This window comes from Arachis stenosperma, chromosome 3, assembly GCF_014773155.1.
Source record: "Arachis stenosperma cultivar V10309 chromosome 3, arast.V10309.gnm1.PFL2, whole genome shotgun sequence".
Lineage (NCBI taxonomy): Eukaryota > Viridiplantae > Streptophyta > Magnoliopsida > Fabales > Fabaceae > Arachis > Arachis stenosperma.
This window is the reverse complement of record NC_080379.1, coordinates 166560672-166575520: the sequence shown is the minus strand read 5'-3', so window position 1 is coordinate 166575520 and position 14849 is coordinate 166560672. Positions and strand designations below refer to the sequence as shown.

The following is a 14849-nucleotide window of genomic DNA, read 5'->3' as shown; positions in this document are numbered from 1 at the left end:
ACAAAAATAATATTAATAAAAGATACTTTAAAATTTGTATTTAAATAAAATAAAATAAAATAAAATTAACAACACTCATCTACAAGTCAAGAACCTAACAATATGTCACGTGTCATTTATTTTTTGATACATAGTTTATTTTTTAAATAACTTTTTTCTATGTTATTATAATACAATATTGCAGTACATCAATAATTAAAATTAATATTTATCAAAATTTGATATAATTAATAGCATTATATGAAATAAAAAACCATTCAGAATTTTATGTAATATTTTTGTACTACCCCTTTCTCGGGTTTAGAGTATTTCTTGCATTCACATATATAGATTATTTGACACGCAAATAATCCAAATATTATTTAAGGAAAAAAAATTTAATACTCAAAATTTTAATTATATTGACTAATATTTTTAGTAGTTTATATTTTTAGTTTAATAACCAAATTTTATATTTTTATTTTACATTTTTAAATATTTATAATTAATTATTAATTAAAATAATAAATTATACTAAAATTATACCCATTATTCATTATTTAAACAACTTGCATCTGCAGAACCCACCGATGATAAGGCATTAAGGCCGTGGGGCGATATTAAATTTATATTTAAAAAATTTAGATTCATATAACGTGGACTACGGCGGCTTTTGAGCCTCTTGTTCCTTTTTCAATAAAATTATTATAATGTTCAAAGAAAAAGTAAACTATATATCAATAATGTAAAATAATTTTATGCAATATTATATGAATAAAATATATTTATTATTTTAATAATGATACGGTAAAATTAAAACAAAATTTGATTTCAGAAAATAAAATAAATGTAAGTGGGTAGAGTGTGTTTAGCAAACACGTTGAAAGAGAAAAAGTACGTTACAACTTCTTGAACGCTTCTATTTTTGATTTGGCTAATTTTTATATTTATAAACGTTTACAAGAAGCAAGAATTTCAAGCGTCTGCGTTATACTAACTGGCTTTTAGCCATTAACATTTAACTTTTATTTTTCTTTTACCAATTTTATCCTTTATACATATTATTGTATTACTTATAGAATTCTTATTATTTCTCATGAGTTCTTTTTTTCTATTATTTATTATTTATATTTTTTACTAATTTTTTTATGTGACATTATATATTTTTATAATGGTAATTTTTATACATTATATTTATTATTATCTTTTTATAATATAATTTATTGATCCCATTAGATAAAATAAATTAAACAAAAAAATTAACCATAAATAATAATAATAAAAAAAATTATAACATACTAAAAAAGAGTACTAAAAATACTAAAAATACACTATATAAAAATATATATGAAAAAAGTATAAAAAAATTAAAAATATATAAAAAATAACATTATAATTTAATGTCATGTCCTTTTTAGTAATTATTTATCTAAAAGTGATTTTAACTAATATTATCCAAATAAAATTTATTTTATCAAAATCAATTCTAATATAGAGTTACCAAATATAAATCATGTTAACTTCTACCCAAAATCAATTTTATAAAATTACTTTTATTCAAATTTCAGTTTAACCAACTACAATCTAAACAGACATTTAATTATACTTGTTTATTAAAACACGTTTGAAATTTATTATGGCGATTGAAGTTAGACCTTGAACAACTAATTGGGAAGTGGAAGTCTTAATTAAAGACATTCAAGAAAAACGACACATTGCGTGTATAAATAAGGAACGTGGGAAGATGGGAGTAGAAGCTGAAATTGACAGGCATAAGAATAATGGCATCTGAAAGCATGGTGGTAGAGATTGAGCATGATAATAATGATGATGAGAAGGGGAATAAGAGAAACGAAGAGAAAGAGGAGAAGGAGGGTATGTGTATGTGTATGACATGGAAGGATGTGTGGGTGACTGCATCAATGGAAAACAAAGGAAGCAAACCAATTATTGCCGGTCTAACCGGTTATGCCAAACCGGGCCAGCTATTGGCCATAATGGGTCCTTCTGGTTCTGGCAAGTCTACCCTTCTTGATGCCTTAGCAGGTATTTCATATTCCTTTTTCATTTCATTCAAAGGATCGGAATACATTTTAATTTTGGTAAAAACTCACTACAGTTCTCTTCTTATATAATCTTATATTGTCATATTTATAAAAATAACTATTTTTTGATTCACTATTTAAATGATTAACAAAAATAATAAACTCAAATAAATTATTTTAATTGTCCGTATTTAAAAGATTTATTTTAAGAATTTAAATAAAAAATTAATTAATTTTGATATCTATTAGTATCCAAAAAAAATTTACACAAATATAAAATGATTTAATATATATGAACAAAAATATTTAATTAATAACTCATATACGATTTTAAAATATACTTAAAAATAGGCATGCAGTGATATGTACTTAATTCCGTATTTTTAGGTACATGGATCTAAGATGGTATAAAATAAAGATGAAAATTTTTATGTTTTTATGTAAAGTTAATAATTGATAATTGTTAAATGATAATTAAGTTGAATTTTTTAAATTATCTAAATAATTTTTAACTATTAACTTCACACGAAGATAATTAGAAATAATTGAACTATAATGAACCCATCATTGAAACTCCTGATTGATATTTTTATTGACATTATATTATTTAAGATAAACTAAGAACAAATTTTAATACCTTTCCATTTTTTTTAAATTATGTGCTATCCCTCGATCGAGTGACATGATGGAATATCAAATATAAAATACAACACACACGTAACCATAGAATACATTTAAATTTATCTTAGAAATGTTAATTAAGAATTAATAATACAAAGTTTTACATTGTGATCATTATAATAAAATGTCTGTACTTACTAAAAGAATATAAGATTGTGAATAACTGAGTTATATACCTTTTCTAATGCAATCATATATACTTAATAATATATATTTGTCAAAAGAATTTTAATATTAAGATATATGTAAATGCATTATTAATAATGAGCTATATGTTGAACTCATTTCAGGTAGATTAGATTCAAACACAAGACAAACAGGAGAGATTCTCATCAACGGTCGCAAAGAAGCGCTGGCCTATGGAATCTCGGTACAAAACCATACACTATAATACTTAACATAAACAAAATTCTTTTATAAGCGCAAATATTATCATTTTTTACCAATATTTGGTCAGTAATAATTCGCATTCATATTTACATGAGTTTTGCATACAAAAAGTATATAATTTGCACTTATGTTTATCATAATTTATATACATAGATCAATACAGTTTTCACTTTTCAGTAATATTTTTCAAAATTCGCACACATGAATTAATAAAATTTATTTGTTAAAAATAATTTAGTATTTGTGCTGATTAAATAATGAAAAAAAATACTAAAAATTACTGACCCGAATAATGATTAAGTAGTCTTAATTAATTTGAATAATTAGCAAGAGTTTGAATGTATGGCATAGGCATATGTGACACAAGATGATACCTTATTAACAACCTTAACGGTGAGGGAAGCAGTGCACTACTCAGCTCAACTCCAACTACCTGATTCCATGTCCAAGGCAGAGAAAAGAGAGAGAGCAGAAATTACAATAAGAGAAATGGGTCTGCAAGATGCCATTAACACAAGAATTGGAGGTTGGGGCATTAAAGGAATCAGTGGTGGTCAGAAGAGACGTGTGAGCATCTGCATTGAGATCCTAACACGCCCAAGGCTCTTGTTTCTTGATGAACCAACAAGTGGACTTGACAGTGCTGCTTCCTATTATGTCATGAAAAGAATTGCAAACCTTGTTCAGAAAGATGGCATTCAAAGAACCGTTATTGCTTCAATACATCAACCAAGCACTGAAGTCTTTCAACTTTTCCATAACCTTTGTCTTCTGTCTTCTGGTACAACTGTTTACTTTGGACCTGCCTCAACTGCTACTCAGGTTCGTATCTTTTTTTCTTCTTTTAATTCATTTAGTTTTAGTTATAATATTAAACTCTGGTTTTGTTTCAATGTATGTAGTTTTTTGCTTCCAATGGTTTTCCATGTCCTGCACTCCAAAACCCTTCTGATCATTTACTGAAAACTATAAACAAGGATTTTGATCAGGTAACTAAGCTTAGCTTCACTTGAAGGTACTTGAGCATTCAAAAATAATTTGATGGTATTTTGAATTAACTACTATTTCAGGATACTGACATGGGTTTATCTGGCACTAGAACAGTGCCTACAGAAGAAGCAATTAGAATCCTTATAAGCGCATATGAATCATCTGAAATTAAGCAACAAGTTCAACAAGAAGTTGAAATGCTATCTAAGCAGGTTTCTTTCATTTCATGTCTATTGCGTGCATTCATAAGCTATAATAAAACCATTGATCCATAACTCAATTTATGTTTCAGGAGACTAGATCAGTAGATCATAAGAAGAGAAGGCGTGCTGGTTTCCTTAATCAGTGCATTGTTCTTACCAAAATATCATGTGTGAACATGTTTCGTGATCTAGGCTATTATTGGTTACGTCTTGGAATATACATTGCATTGGCCATAGCCACTGCCACAGTTTTCTATGATCTAGGTACAAGTTTCAGCACAATTCAGGACAGAGGAGCACTTCTTATGTTTGAATCTTCATTCATAACTTTCATGACCATTGGTGGATTCCCTTCCTTTGTGGAGGTCATGAAGGTAATTTAAAGAATTATTCATCACAATATAGAATTTAATCTTGATGCACCATGGGTGTAAAACCGTTTTGCACATGCATTCAATCTAAGTGATTGGACGACTATGTAAAACATTTTAGATTGTCAGTGCATCAAAATTAAACTCCACAATATATACTTACTGGATCCATTTCTTGAGAATTGAATTGTTGTTATATATATACGTAGGTATTTGAACGAGAAAGATTGAATGGGCATTATGGTGTTGTGGCATTTGTAATTGGGAACACAGTATCTAGTGTGCCATACTTGGTTCTAGTATCAGTGATTCCAGGAGCCATAGCTTATTACCTTCCTCATCTTCAAAGAGGATTCGACCATTTTGTTTACTTCATATGTGTTCTGTTTTCTTGCCTCATGTTGGTTGAAAGCCTAATGATGATAGTTGCAAGCATAGTCCCAAACTATCTAATGGGAATCATAAGCGGCGCCGGAATCCAAGGAATCATGATGCTGGCCGGAGGGTTCTTCAGATTGCCCAATGATCTTCCCAAACCATTTTGGAGATACCCAATGTTCTATGTTGCATTTCATAGATTTGCATTCCAAGGATTGTACAAGAACGAGTTTCAAGGGCTAAGCTTTGCAACAAATGATGGAAATGGCTCCTACATTAGTGGTGATGAGATTCTCAGGGACACGTGGCAAGTTGACATGAGTTACTCCAAGTGGGTCGATCTTGGAATCTTGCTTGGGATGATTTTGGTGTATCGAGTGTTGTTCTTCTTGATCATCAAGATTACGGAGAAGTTCAAGCCATTTTTTGTGTCATTCATTTCAGGGTCTCCCAAGCGAGCAACACTAGTGATGGAGAATAATGATAACTCTGCACTAATTCATCAAGCATAAACCCAAACATAAATCTAACTGTATGCTTATAATTATTTTCAAATTAAATCTAGAGTAGCTAGGTTTGTGATTTATTTTGATGATTTTAATTTGTATATATATTGTTGTTGATTGGTACATAAGTATTGTCTTGTAAACCAATTTAGGTTGGTTGAATAATCAGTTCGCTCATCCAATTAGTTCAGGAATTATGCTTGAGTGTTGAAGGCAAGCTTCAGATTTATTCATCCAAGGGCAATGCAATCTTGTAATCCATACGATAATCATAACCACTATTACTCAGTATCTGATCTCCTTAAAAAAGAAATAATTATATGCAGTTCTTCTCAAGTATTATAATAACCTCAGTTCACACATTAATATACTAAGCAAATATATGATTCTATTATATGTTATTATGGTTCTGCAAGGCAAGCAACAAATGAATCATGCCATTGCTCCCAGTCTAGTCACCTTAGTGAACCTGAACTTTGCTTGCGGGCAATTATTCATTGCTGTCACAACAATAGGCTTCACTTTCTCAAAGCTCTTGATGATCACCAAGAACAAAATGCTGTATGTCACTGCCATTCCTATCAATATAACAACATCATTCCATTTTGAGTAACCAATTTCCACTTGCCACAAGTTTCTAAGTATCTCTTCCCCACTAATGTTTTTCATAGCTCCTCCATCTTGATTATTGCCGGTGAATGTTAGGTCTTGAAACTCGTTCTTGAACAATCCTTGGTATGCATACTTGTGGAATGAAATGTAATGCAAATGATATCTCCAAAACGGTTAAGGGATATCGCTTGGAAGCCTATAGAATCCACCATCCAACATCATCACTCCCAATATTCCGGTGCCGAAGATTATGCCTAGCAGGAAATTGGAGACAATGCTTGCAACAATCATCATGAGACCCTCAACCAAAAAGACAGAAACAAAGAGTATAGATGTAAAGTAGATGAATTCTTGGTGTCCTTGGTGAAGTCCAACTAGGTAATAAACCACTGCTCCAGGGATCAGTGACATCAATAGCAAGAATGGAACTGAAGATAATGTGTTGCCAATGGTGTATGCAGTTACCCCATAATGTCCATTCGGTCTTTTTCTTTCAAACACCTAATTATGGATCATTTCACCAACATATTCAGTAATTTGACATGATCATATTTAGAATGTTTCTTGAATACAGTCATTATTGCGCTCTCTGCCTAAATATTGTTCATCCACGTTGGATGGGGCGTGAGTTCCAATATAGGCAGAGCTCACGCCCCATTCAATAGTGGATGAATAGTACGTAAGTGCGCATAACAGGTTGGTGATAATTATGTCACATAGTTTGTTCTTAACAGAAATAGTAGTTTACCTTCATATCTTCCACAAAATAAGGGAATGCACCAACAGTAATGAAGGTAAGGAATGTAACAACAAATACAAGCAGTGAAGCTCTGGCCTGACATCAAATAAATTAAGATTTAAGCCTTTAACATTAGGTTTATTAAAATTTTTGCTGCAAATAATGTAGCTATGATTGCTGAATTTTGTGCATTATGTGTCTCAAGGTTGATTTGTGTACCTGAATTGATTCACTGCTTGAGCCAATGTCAAAGAACATGGTACCAAGACTTAAAGCCAGAGCACCATAGATAAGTAGGCGCAACCAGTGATAGCCTACTTTACTTTACATGTTCACAAAAGATCCCCTGGTAAGGACCATGCACTGTTATAAAAAATCAGCATGACTTTTCTTCTCTATTGCATCTGAGTCCTGCATCCATTATTAAGACCTTCAGCAATTGTACAATTTCTACTGCATATGGATATTAAATCAATTTTTTCAACAAGCAGTACTCACCTTTTTTTTTTATTTGAACTATTTCTTTATGAACTTGGTGACTAATTTCAGATGAATCATTTGATTCAACAAGTATGTGAATGGATTCTTCTGTGGTTAGCCCTCTAGCTAATCCTTTCTCAGGGTCCTCCTCCTGAAACAAAGAGGTGAATCAGTTGAGTTTCTTTGCAATCTAGCATTGTAGCATTGAAAAATAAATTAAATTCATATAACTCAAAAGTAATAATGCTATCTTGCCAATGTTCTTACTTCGAAAAGTTCCATGTTAATTAAGCAAAACTGAGAAGCTAGTCTTCAAATTAAAATGTGAATACTTACAAATAATACATTTGCTGTAGATAAAGAAATATCAGATAGTATTCATAGAAGTTAAAAGGACATCACAGGCCCCATGCCGGATTTTCCCAATTGCTGTCTTTCAAATTGAAGTGTTAAAGAACCCTATGAGGCAATGAGATTTAGCAGTAATACGTTTAATGGTAGCTGGTTAGTTCTCCGTCACTCACATCAGCTACTTCTGATGAAAGCATAAAATATGTTAAATGATTAACACAATCAAGTAATTTCATTATTGATTTAGAGGCAAACCATGATATATTGATCCTTCGCATGATCGATGCTAAAATAGTTAAAGCTCAATGGTCTCTCGAGAAATATTCAGTTCAGTGACCAAATCAGAAGTAACATAGGATCTGCAGTTTGCAACTTTGCATTATTCATGATGTTTGCCGTTGCTGCTATAGAGATAATTGAAGGGTATGCTAGAATTAATGGTTGCTGCTAAATGCTCTACAGTTGCATAAATAACATCAGAATAAGGATGTGTTTTATCCTCTACCAAGAACAGATGAATATTGTTTAATTCAATCCAGCTGCACCCTGGATCTTTTCTCAATTTTACACTCTGCAATCTCTTCCTAAGAATTGACTTCTGCCCCCATCTACCTAGCACCGCATACATATTTGACAGAATTACCAAAGGCACTGTTGGGTTCGGATCCAAGCTGAACAACTTTTCAGCAGCTTTCTCCCCTACTTCCATGTCCTTCCAGAACCAACATGCATGCAGTAAAGCTCCCCAAATCACCCTATCTGCTTCAATAGGCATCTTTCTAATAAACTCTTCAGCTTCTCTTACATGGCCTGATCGACCAAGAAGATCCACCACACATGTGTAATGTTCTATGCTTGGGGTTACTTTGTAAAGTTCCTCCATCGAGTGGAAGATTTTCAAACCTTCATCAACTAGACCGGCATGGGAGCAGGCAGAAAGTATGCCAACAAAAGTAGCTGCATTTGGCACAACTCCTTGAACTAACATCGAGTGGAAGAGTAAAATTGCCTCGGATCCAAGTCCATGATATGCATACCCATTAATAAGAGCTGTCCATGCTGCTACATTGGGTGAAAAAATGCTGAGGAATGACCTTTGAGCATCAGCCAAGCGACCACATTTGGAGTAGAAGTCTATAAGGGCAGTCCCAACATAAACATTTGCTTGGAACGGTGTCTTGGTTAAGTGGCCATGAAGCAACCGTCCTTGCTGAAAAGAACCTAGAGATGAACATGCACGAAATAAAACAGAGAACGTCGATCTGCTATAATCAACTGATAACCTACGCATCTCCACGTATAATTTTAATGCCTTCATGTACTGGCCATTTTGAATACAACCAGACATCATCGAATTCCATGTCACAGGGTTTTTCTCATCTTTAGTTTTGTCAAAAAGCTTCACAGCTTCATCAAGTTCACCGTTTTTGGAGTACACAGATATCATGGTATTTAAGGAAGTTAAATCCTTGAGACTCATTTGATTGAATAATTTCTTTGACTTCTCAAAATGACCAATCATAGCATAACCTTTAATCATCAAATTATATGATACGTGATTCGTCTCTCTCAACCTGTAAAATATCATCTCAGCTTCTTCAATCTTCCCCGCGGAGATAAGGCAACCAATCAACAAGTTAGTCACATTCAAATAAGTTTCACCTCTCATGCTCTCATGAACTCTCTTGGCATCACCTATGGCTTCACAATCACAATAAAACTCAATCAACCCGCCACCAATCGCATTATCAAAAGCAAACCCTTCCTTGATGCAATGCCCATGAACAACCTTCCCCTGCCATAGAGCCCTCAGTCTAGTGCAAACTCTCACAACAGAGCACAACGTGACCTCATTAGGCAACACTCCAGAATTCCTCATACACCAAAACAAATCCAAAGCCCTCTCACGTCCATCTTCCCTCTTCGCATACCCAGAGATCAACATGGTCCAAGCCACAACATCACGATCAGGCATCTTTTCAAACATGTCCAGAGCCTCACCCATATTGTCACGCAGCACATAACCCGCAAGCATCAAGCTCCATAACACATCATTCCCGCCATGAAGCTCCTCAAAAATTACCTTAGCTTCTCCAATTCCACAACACTGAACGTAAAAATACAACAAAGCACTCCCCACAAGGCCAAATCTCTCGTATCCAGACCTCAAAAGCAATGAATGAACTTGCTTCCCATGAACAAGTGACCCATAACGTGAGCATGCGCTCAACACCGAAGAGAAAGAGACCTCGTCAAGCTTGACGCAAGAGTGGTGCATGAGGGAAGCAAGGGCCAGAGCTTCAACGTAGCAGCCCCATTGCGAATATCCGGAAATCATAGTATTCCAAGTGGAAACAGTTCGAAGCGGCATATCGTCGAACAGGTGGCGTGCTAATTCAGGTTCGCCGGATTTAACTCTCCTGCTAATGGAAATGTTGGTGGCGATCACGTGACGGAGACGAGGGGTATCCAAATCTTCCAAAAGGGTGGTGAAAAGTCGAAACCTTTGCTTCCAGCAGTTGCACTTCCAGGTGCCAAGGAGGAACAGCTTCTTCATAGTGTGGAAAAGATGGTGGTGTTTGGGCTTTCGGAGGTAAAACTTGTGTTATTGTGCTCTCATCAATCAGAATAGACATTAAAATAACTAGAATGAGACCCACGCGATGCGCGGACAGTAAATTAATGATAGTATATAATAAATATTAAAAATGGCTGTTTTGTAGAATTAAATTAAATATGGGTAAACTAAAGTTAAATTTAAAAGGTATTTTATTTAAAATAATTTATAGTACAAAAGATTTGGATATTGGAGTTGTACAAAGCAAGTATCTGAGAACCGAACCGGTCATCAAACCGTTCTAGTCACTGGTTCACTAGATCATTGGTCCAACTGGTCTAACCGTAATTCAACCGGAAAAACTGTTTTAGAATAAAATAATAAATAAATTACAAATATACATACTAAAATATAATTATAGTCTAATATAAATCTTAAAATATCTTCCAAATTTAAAACACTACATGAAATGTCATAAATCAAAACCATATGATCTTATCAAAATACAAACTCAAGTTTTTTTTTAAACAATTCACAACCCTAATTCTCTATGATTTCTTTTGGAAAAATAAAATCCCATCCAAGAAGGAAACCATAGCTGTAAGTAATTGAGAATATTTGTCAAACTCAGAACAACTATACATATAGAACAGTCCCAAACAATCCAATTCTCAATTCCATGAATCATAAACAAAAAGGTGTCTAAAATATCCATAGAATCAATCAAATTTAGCATTAAAAAATATCAAAAACCAAATTTTGCAGTTAAACAAAATAAAGTAAAGATGGGATTTATACTCAAATTCTCCTTAATCTTAAACCATGTCTCAGCACATACTTTGTGAGCAGCAACAAAATCATCTTTACAAGCACAACCCAATTCAATTGGAACACCAGACTCAGAACTATCACTCTCCAAACCTATGTGACAAATTCTACAATCCCTCTCCACTTTGTGATTAATATTATTATTAATATTATTAATAATATTAACATTGCCAACGAACAAATGGATATTGGAGCTTTAAACTTTATTTAACAACAAGCTGTAACATGGCTCAAATAACAAATTAACCAATTTAATTAATAAACAACTCCAAACACAGCAAGTAATCTACTTCATACACTCCTCAAAAGCAGTCCCAAATCATTTGCAATAACAGTGAACTATGCTTCATAAACTACTCAAATTATCAAAATCAGAAACATGAAACGCACTATTTAGAATCTACAGAGGCATACCAATTTCAAGAAATGCATAATTGGCACAATTTATCAAGTATAGCAAAGGTAAGTTCTCAAAGAAAAATTTTAATTGAACACAGAAACACAGCACAACAGTCAACAGAGCACAGCAGGACAAAACAGGCATACCCCATGTGCAACATTTAGTTTCAAAGGATTCAAGCTTGAAGACCCCATCATCTTCTGCAGATGAATGATCAGAATCATTAACAATGGAGTAATTCACAGTAAAAACATCAAGATTCACAGATTAATTAACACTTATTCAACAATTATTTAACCCATAACAAGTTCACAAATTAACTAACAACAATTATTCAATAATTATTATTAAAAAAAATACCTAGAAGCTAGAAGCCCTAGAACAGAGCAGGGCAGATCCTGAGCAAGAGGGGGACAAGAGCACGGCCGAAGGGATGACAGGTGGAACAGAGATAGCGCCGGCGATGATGGAACAGAGCTGCGCGAGGGTGCTTTCAAAGCTGAAACAGTAGCTGCACGATGGTGGAACAGAGCTGCACGATAACGACGGTGGCTTTGAAGCTCGTTTCGGTGACGGCGGCGGGAGATGGACGGAGGTGAGGGAGTGAGATCAATGACGGTGAGAGGAAGGAGGAGCTCGAGGGTGATGGGAGGGATGGGTTCACGTTTAGTCGTTGTGTGGAGCTAAGGTTGCTGCCTTGCTGGGTTGGGTAATTGGCTGGGGCATCCCAGCAAAACGATGGCGTTTTGCAAAATTTAAAAAAAATCGGCCGGATCCAACCGACCGATTTCCGGCCGGTTCGATGATCCAACGTCGGTTTTTCAAATCTTCTGTTTCAAGCAAGGTTCTGAGAATCGGACCGGTCATCAAATCTCTTTAGTTACTGGTTCACTGGTCCAACCGGTCTAACCGGTGATTCAACCGAAAAAACCTGTTTTAAAATAATAAATAAATTATAAATATGCAAGTATTAAGTTGAGGGTATAAGGTAGTATGAAGTTTTTCTAATGGAGTGGTGAATTACTCTCTTTGGATTTTCCTTTTTTTTATATTAAATGCAAAATTGCCGGATGAAAGCATGATACCAAGCAAGTACAATCCCTCATCAGTACACAAAATGTTAAAAGAAATATCTGACAAGAATAGGAAGAATATCAAATGAATTATCATAAATCAAACTAAAAAATAAACATAGTACTCGGATAAATAAATTTGATAACATTATTAATAACAAAGTGGTAGTGGACTAGTGCTAGAAAGGCTTCACCAAATGAAGGTGCATATAGGTTTTTAGAGACAATAGACTTGGATTTGTGCAGTAGCATTTTGGATGAGTTGTTTTGAAGACCATTTGGTAAATCTAAGCTTTGAATAGGTACAATACAGGCTTCACCAAATGCTCATAACACACAGAAAGACAGTTTCTCAAGATACATAAATAAGTGCTCATCCTCTGAAAATAATCATCTGAATCGGTATAAGCAGGAAAAAATGACCATAAGTCCCTTTACCTAAGTCAAAATAAACAACCATATCTGAACTCAACAATCAGCATTCAGCACCAAACATTACAAAACATTAACCAATAATCACACTAAACATGCAACCAGCAATTACAAAACAGCAACAAACATGAGGACATTATAAAACATTCCAAAACAGTGATGACACTAAACCTGCATAGTAAATAATCTCAAAGACAATGATCACCAATATCCAGCAAATAAACAATAAATACACAACAACAATTTAGCAAATAAACAAGAACAAGACCTAAATAGAAAATCCAACAAATTAAGTCACAGCAACCTAACAATTTGACAAATTAAAACAACAGCAGCCCAACAATTTACCAAATTATCAACTTAACAAATTCAAGAACAGAAAATCACAACAAAACAAAAAAAATTACAAGTAACAGAAGAACACAAGAACAATTAGCAAATTAACAAGTTCACAATAACAGTTAAAAAATTTACCAGAAGAACACTAATGCAAGTGGAATCATCATGCTAATATGTTTTCTGCAAAGATGCTATTTGTACAGCTAAAATTTCCTAATTACTATGATCCAATTATTCTAATTTCACATGCAATCAACTTAGTAAGTTTCTAAAAGCTAGAAATTATAAAACCAACCAGAAATATGGTTAAAGCATTTCATCAAACATGTTGAGTGCGGTAAAATTAAAACGAAATAAGAGAATTCAATGCTTAATTTCAATGTGATAGAGATGAGAACATAACTATTGTAACTTTAATTTAGTCTATGAAAAAATCCAAACCACTACCAAATCAAATAATTACTTATTTTAATAGAAATCAGAAGTTGCAGAGTTTGAAGAAGAGTATTGGTGTTGTGTGAGTGTATTGTCCGGTGGCGGGTTTAGGAAACTCACGGCGGGGACAACAGATAGCAGTTCGACGGCTGAGTGGAGGCGCGGGTTGGTCGCAGAGTTTGAAGCAGAGCAACGTGGCTTCCAGACGAACGCGAACGGTGAACGCCGAGCGAACGCGAACGAAGACGCGAACGTGAACGGCAAACAAACGGCGACGGAAGCGCGGCTGAGCAGACAAAGACGACGGACGCCGAGCTTGAGGAAGCAACCGCGATCGGTGACAGCGAACAGGGGTTGAAGACTTGGAGCACGAGGGAAGCTAGATGACGGATTGCGAACTTTGAGTGCGACGGACGGCGGCAGTATGCCACTCCTTGTGGCGGTGGTGTAGGCTTACAGTGCTAGGGTTTTGTGGTTGCGTTGGTGTGATTTCTCTGACTTGAAAGAAAGAAAGGGAGAACGGGAGAAAGAAACGAATTAGCTACCCTCTTTTGTGTAAACCGGCCGGATTCCGGTTCGGTCTGACCGACCGGTTCTCTTCCGGTTCAACGGTTTTTTGCCAGTTTTTTTATTAGCGTTTTATATGCCTGACCGGACTGTTAATACTGACGGTTCGCGGTTAAACCGGTCCGACCGGTCGGTCCGGTCCGATTTTTAGAACATTAGTTTCAAGTTTCAACGTCTGTCCGAACCGCTATTCCATTCGGTTCTCAGGGACACGTGGCAAGTTGACATGAGTTACTCCAAGTGGGTCGATCTTGGAATCTTGCTTGGGATGATTTTGGTGTATCGAGTGTTGTTCTTCTTCGTCATCAAGATTACGGAGAAGTTGAAGCCATTTTTTGTGTCATTCATTTCAGGGTCTCCCAAGCGAGCAACAATAGTGATGGAGAATAATGATGATAACTCTGCACTAAGTCATGAAGCATAAACCCAAAATTAAATCTAACTGTCTGCTTATAATTATTTTCAAATTAAATCTATAGTAGCTAGGTTTGTG

The 14849-nt window shown here is 34.4% G+C and overlaps 3 protein-coding genes across 8 annotated transcripts; 1 reads left to right on the top strand and 2 right to left on the bottom strand.

Annotated features, from left to right (window-relative positions):
* The first annotated feature begins 1721 nt into the window (after positions 1–1721).
* On the top strand, positions 1722–6317 carry LOC130968204 (ABC transporter G family member 1-like). Its single transcript, XM_057893370.1, has 7 exons — positions 1722–2025; positions 2996–3075; positions 3447–3917; positions 3998–4084; positions 4166–4297; positions 4378–4662; positions 4869–6317. Exons 1-7 carry the CDS (start codon positions 1761–1763, stop codon positions 5547–5549), a joined length of 2001 nt encoding a protein of 666 aa, XP_057749353.1. The 5' UTR covers positions 1722–1760; the 3' UTR covers positions 5550–6317.
* On the bottom strand, positions 5976–7152 carry LOC130967242 (ABC transporter G family member 1-like). Its single transcript, XM_057892058.1, has 4 exons — positions 7114–7152; positions 6904–6990; positions 6381–6656; positions 5976–6287 (listed from the first exon to the last, which is right to left on the bottom strand). Exons 1-4 carry the CDS (start codon positions 7150–7152, stop codon positions 5976–5978), a joined length of 714 nt encoding a protein of 237 aa, XP_057748041.1.
* On the bottom strand, positions 6360–14297 carry LOC130968202 (putative pentatricopeptide repeat-containing protein At5g59200, chloroplastic). 6 transcript variants are annotated; one of them, XM_057893365.1, is made up of 8 exons: positions 13910–14297; positions 11871–12441; positions 7981–11710; positions 7711–7909; positions 7393–7525; positions 7114–7305; positions 6904–6990; positions 6360–6656 (listed from the first exon to the last, which is right to left on the bottom strand). In XM_057893365.1, exon 3 carries the CDS (start codon positions 10280–10282, stop codon positions 8105–8107), a length of 2178 nt encoding a protein of 725 aa, XP_057749348.1. In that variant the 5' UTR covers positions 10283–11710; positions 11871–12441; positions 13910–14297; the 3' UTR covers positions 6360–6656; positions 6904–6990; positions 7114–7305; positions 7393–7525; positions 7711–7909; positions 7981–8104. The 6 variants fall into 6 exon arrangements, with proteins under 6 accessions (XP_057749348.1, XP_057749349.1, XP_057749346.1 ...); XM_057893366.1 differs by having other exon boundaries at positions 7711–7833; XM_057893363.1 differs by having other exon boundaries at positions 7711–10644; positions 11657–11710.
* Positions 14298–14849: the final 552 nt, after the last annotated feature.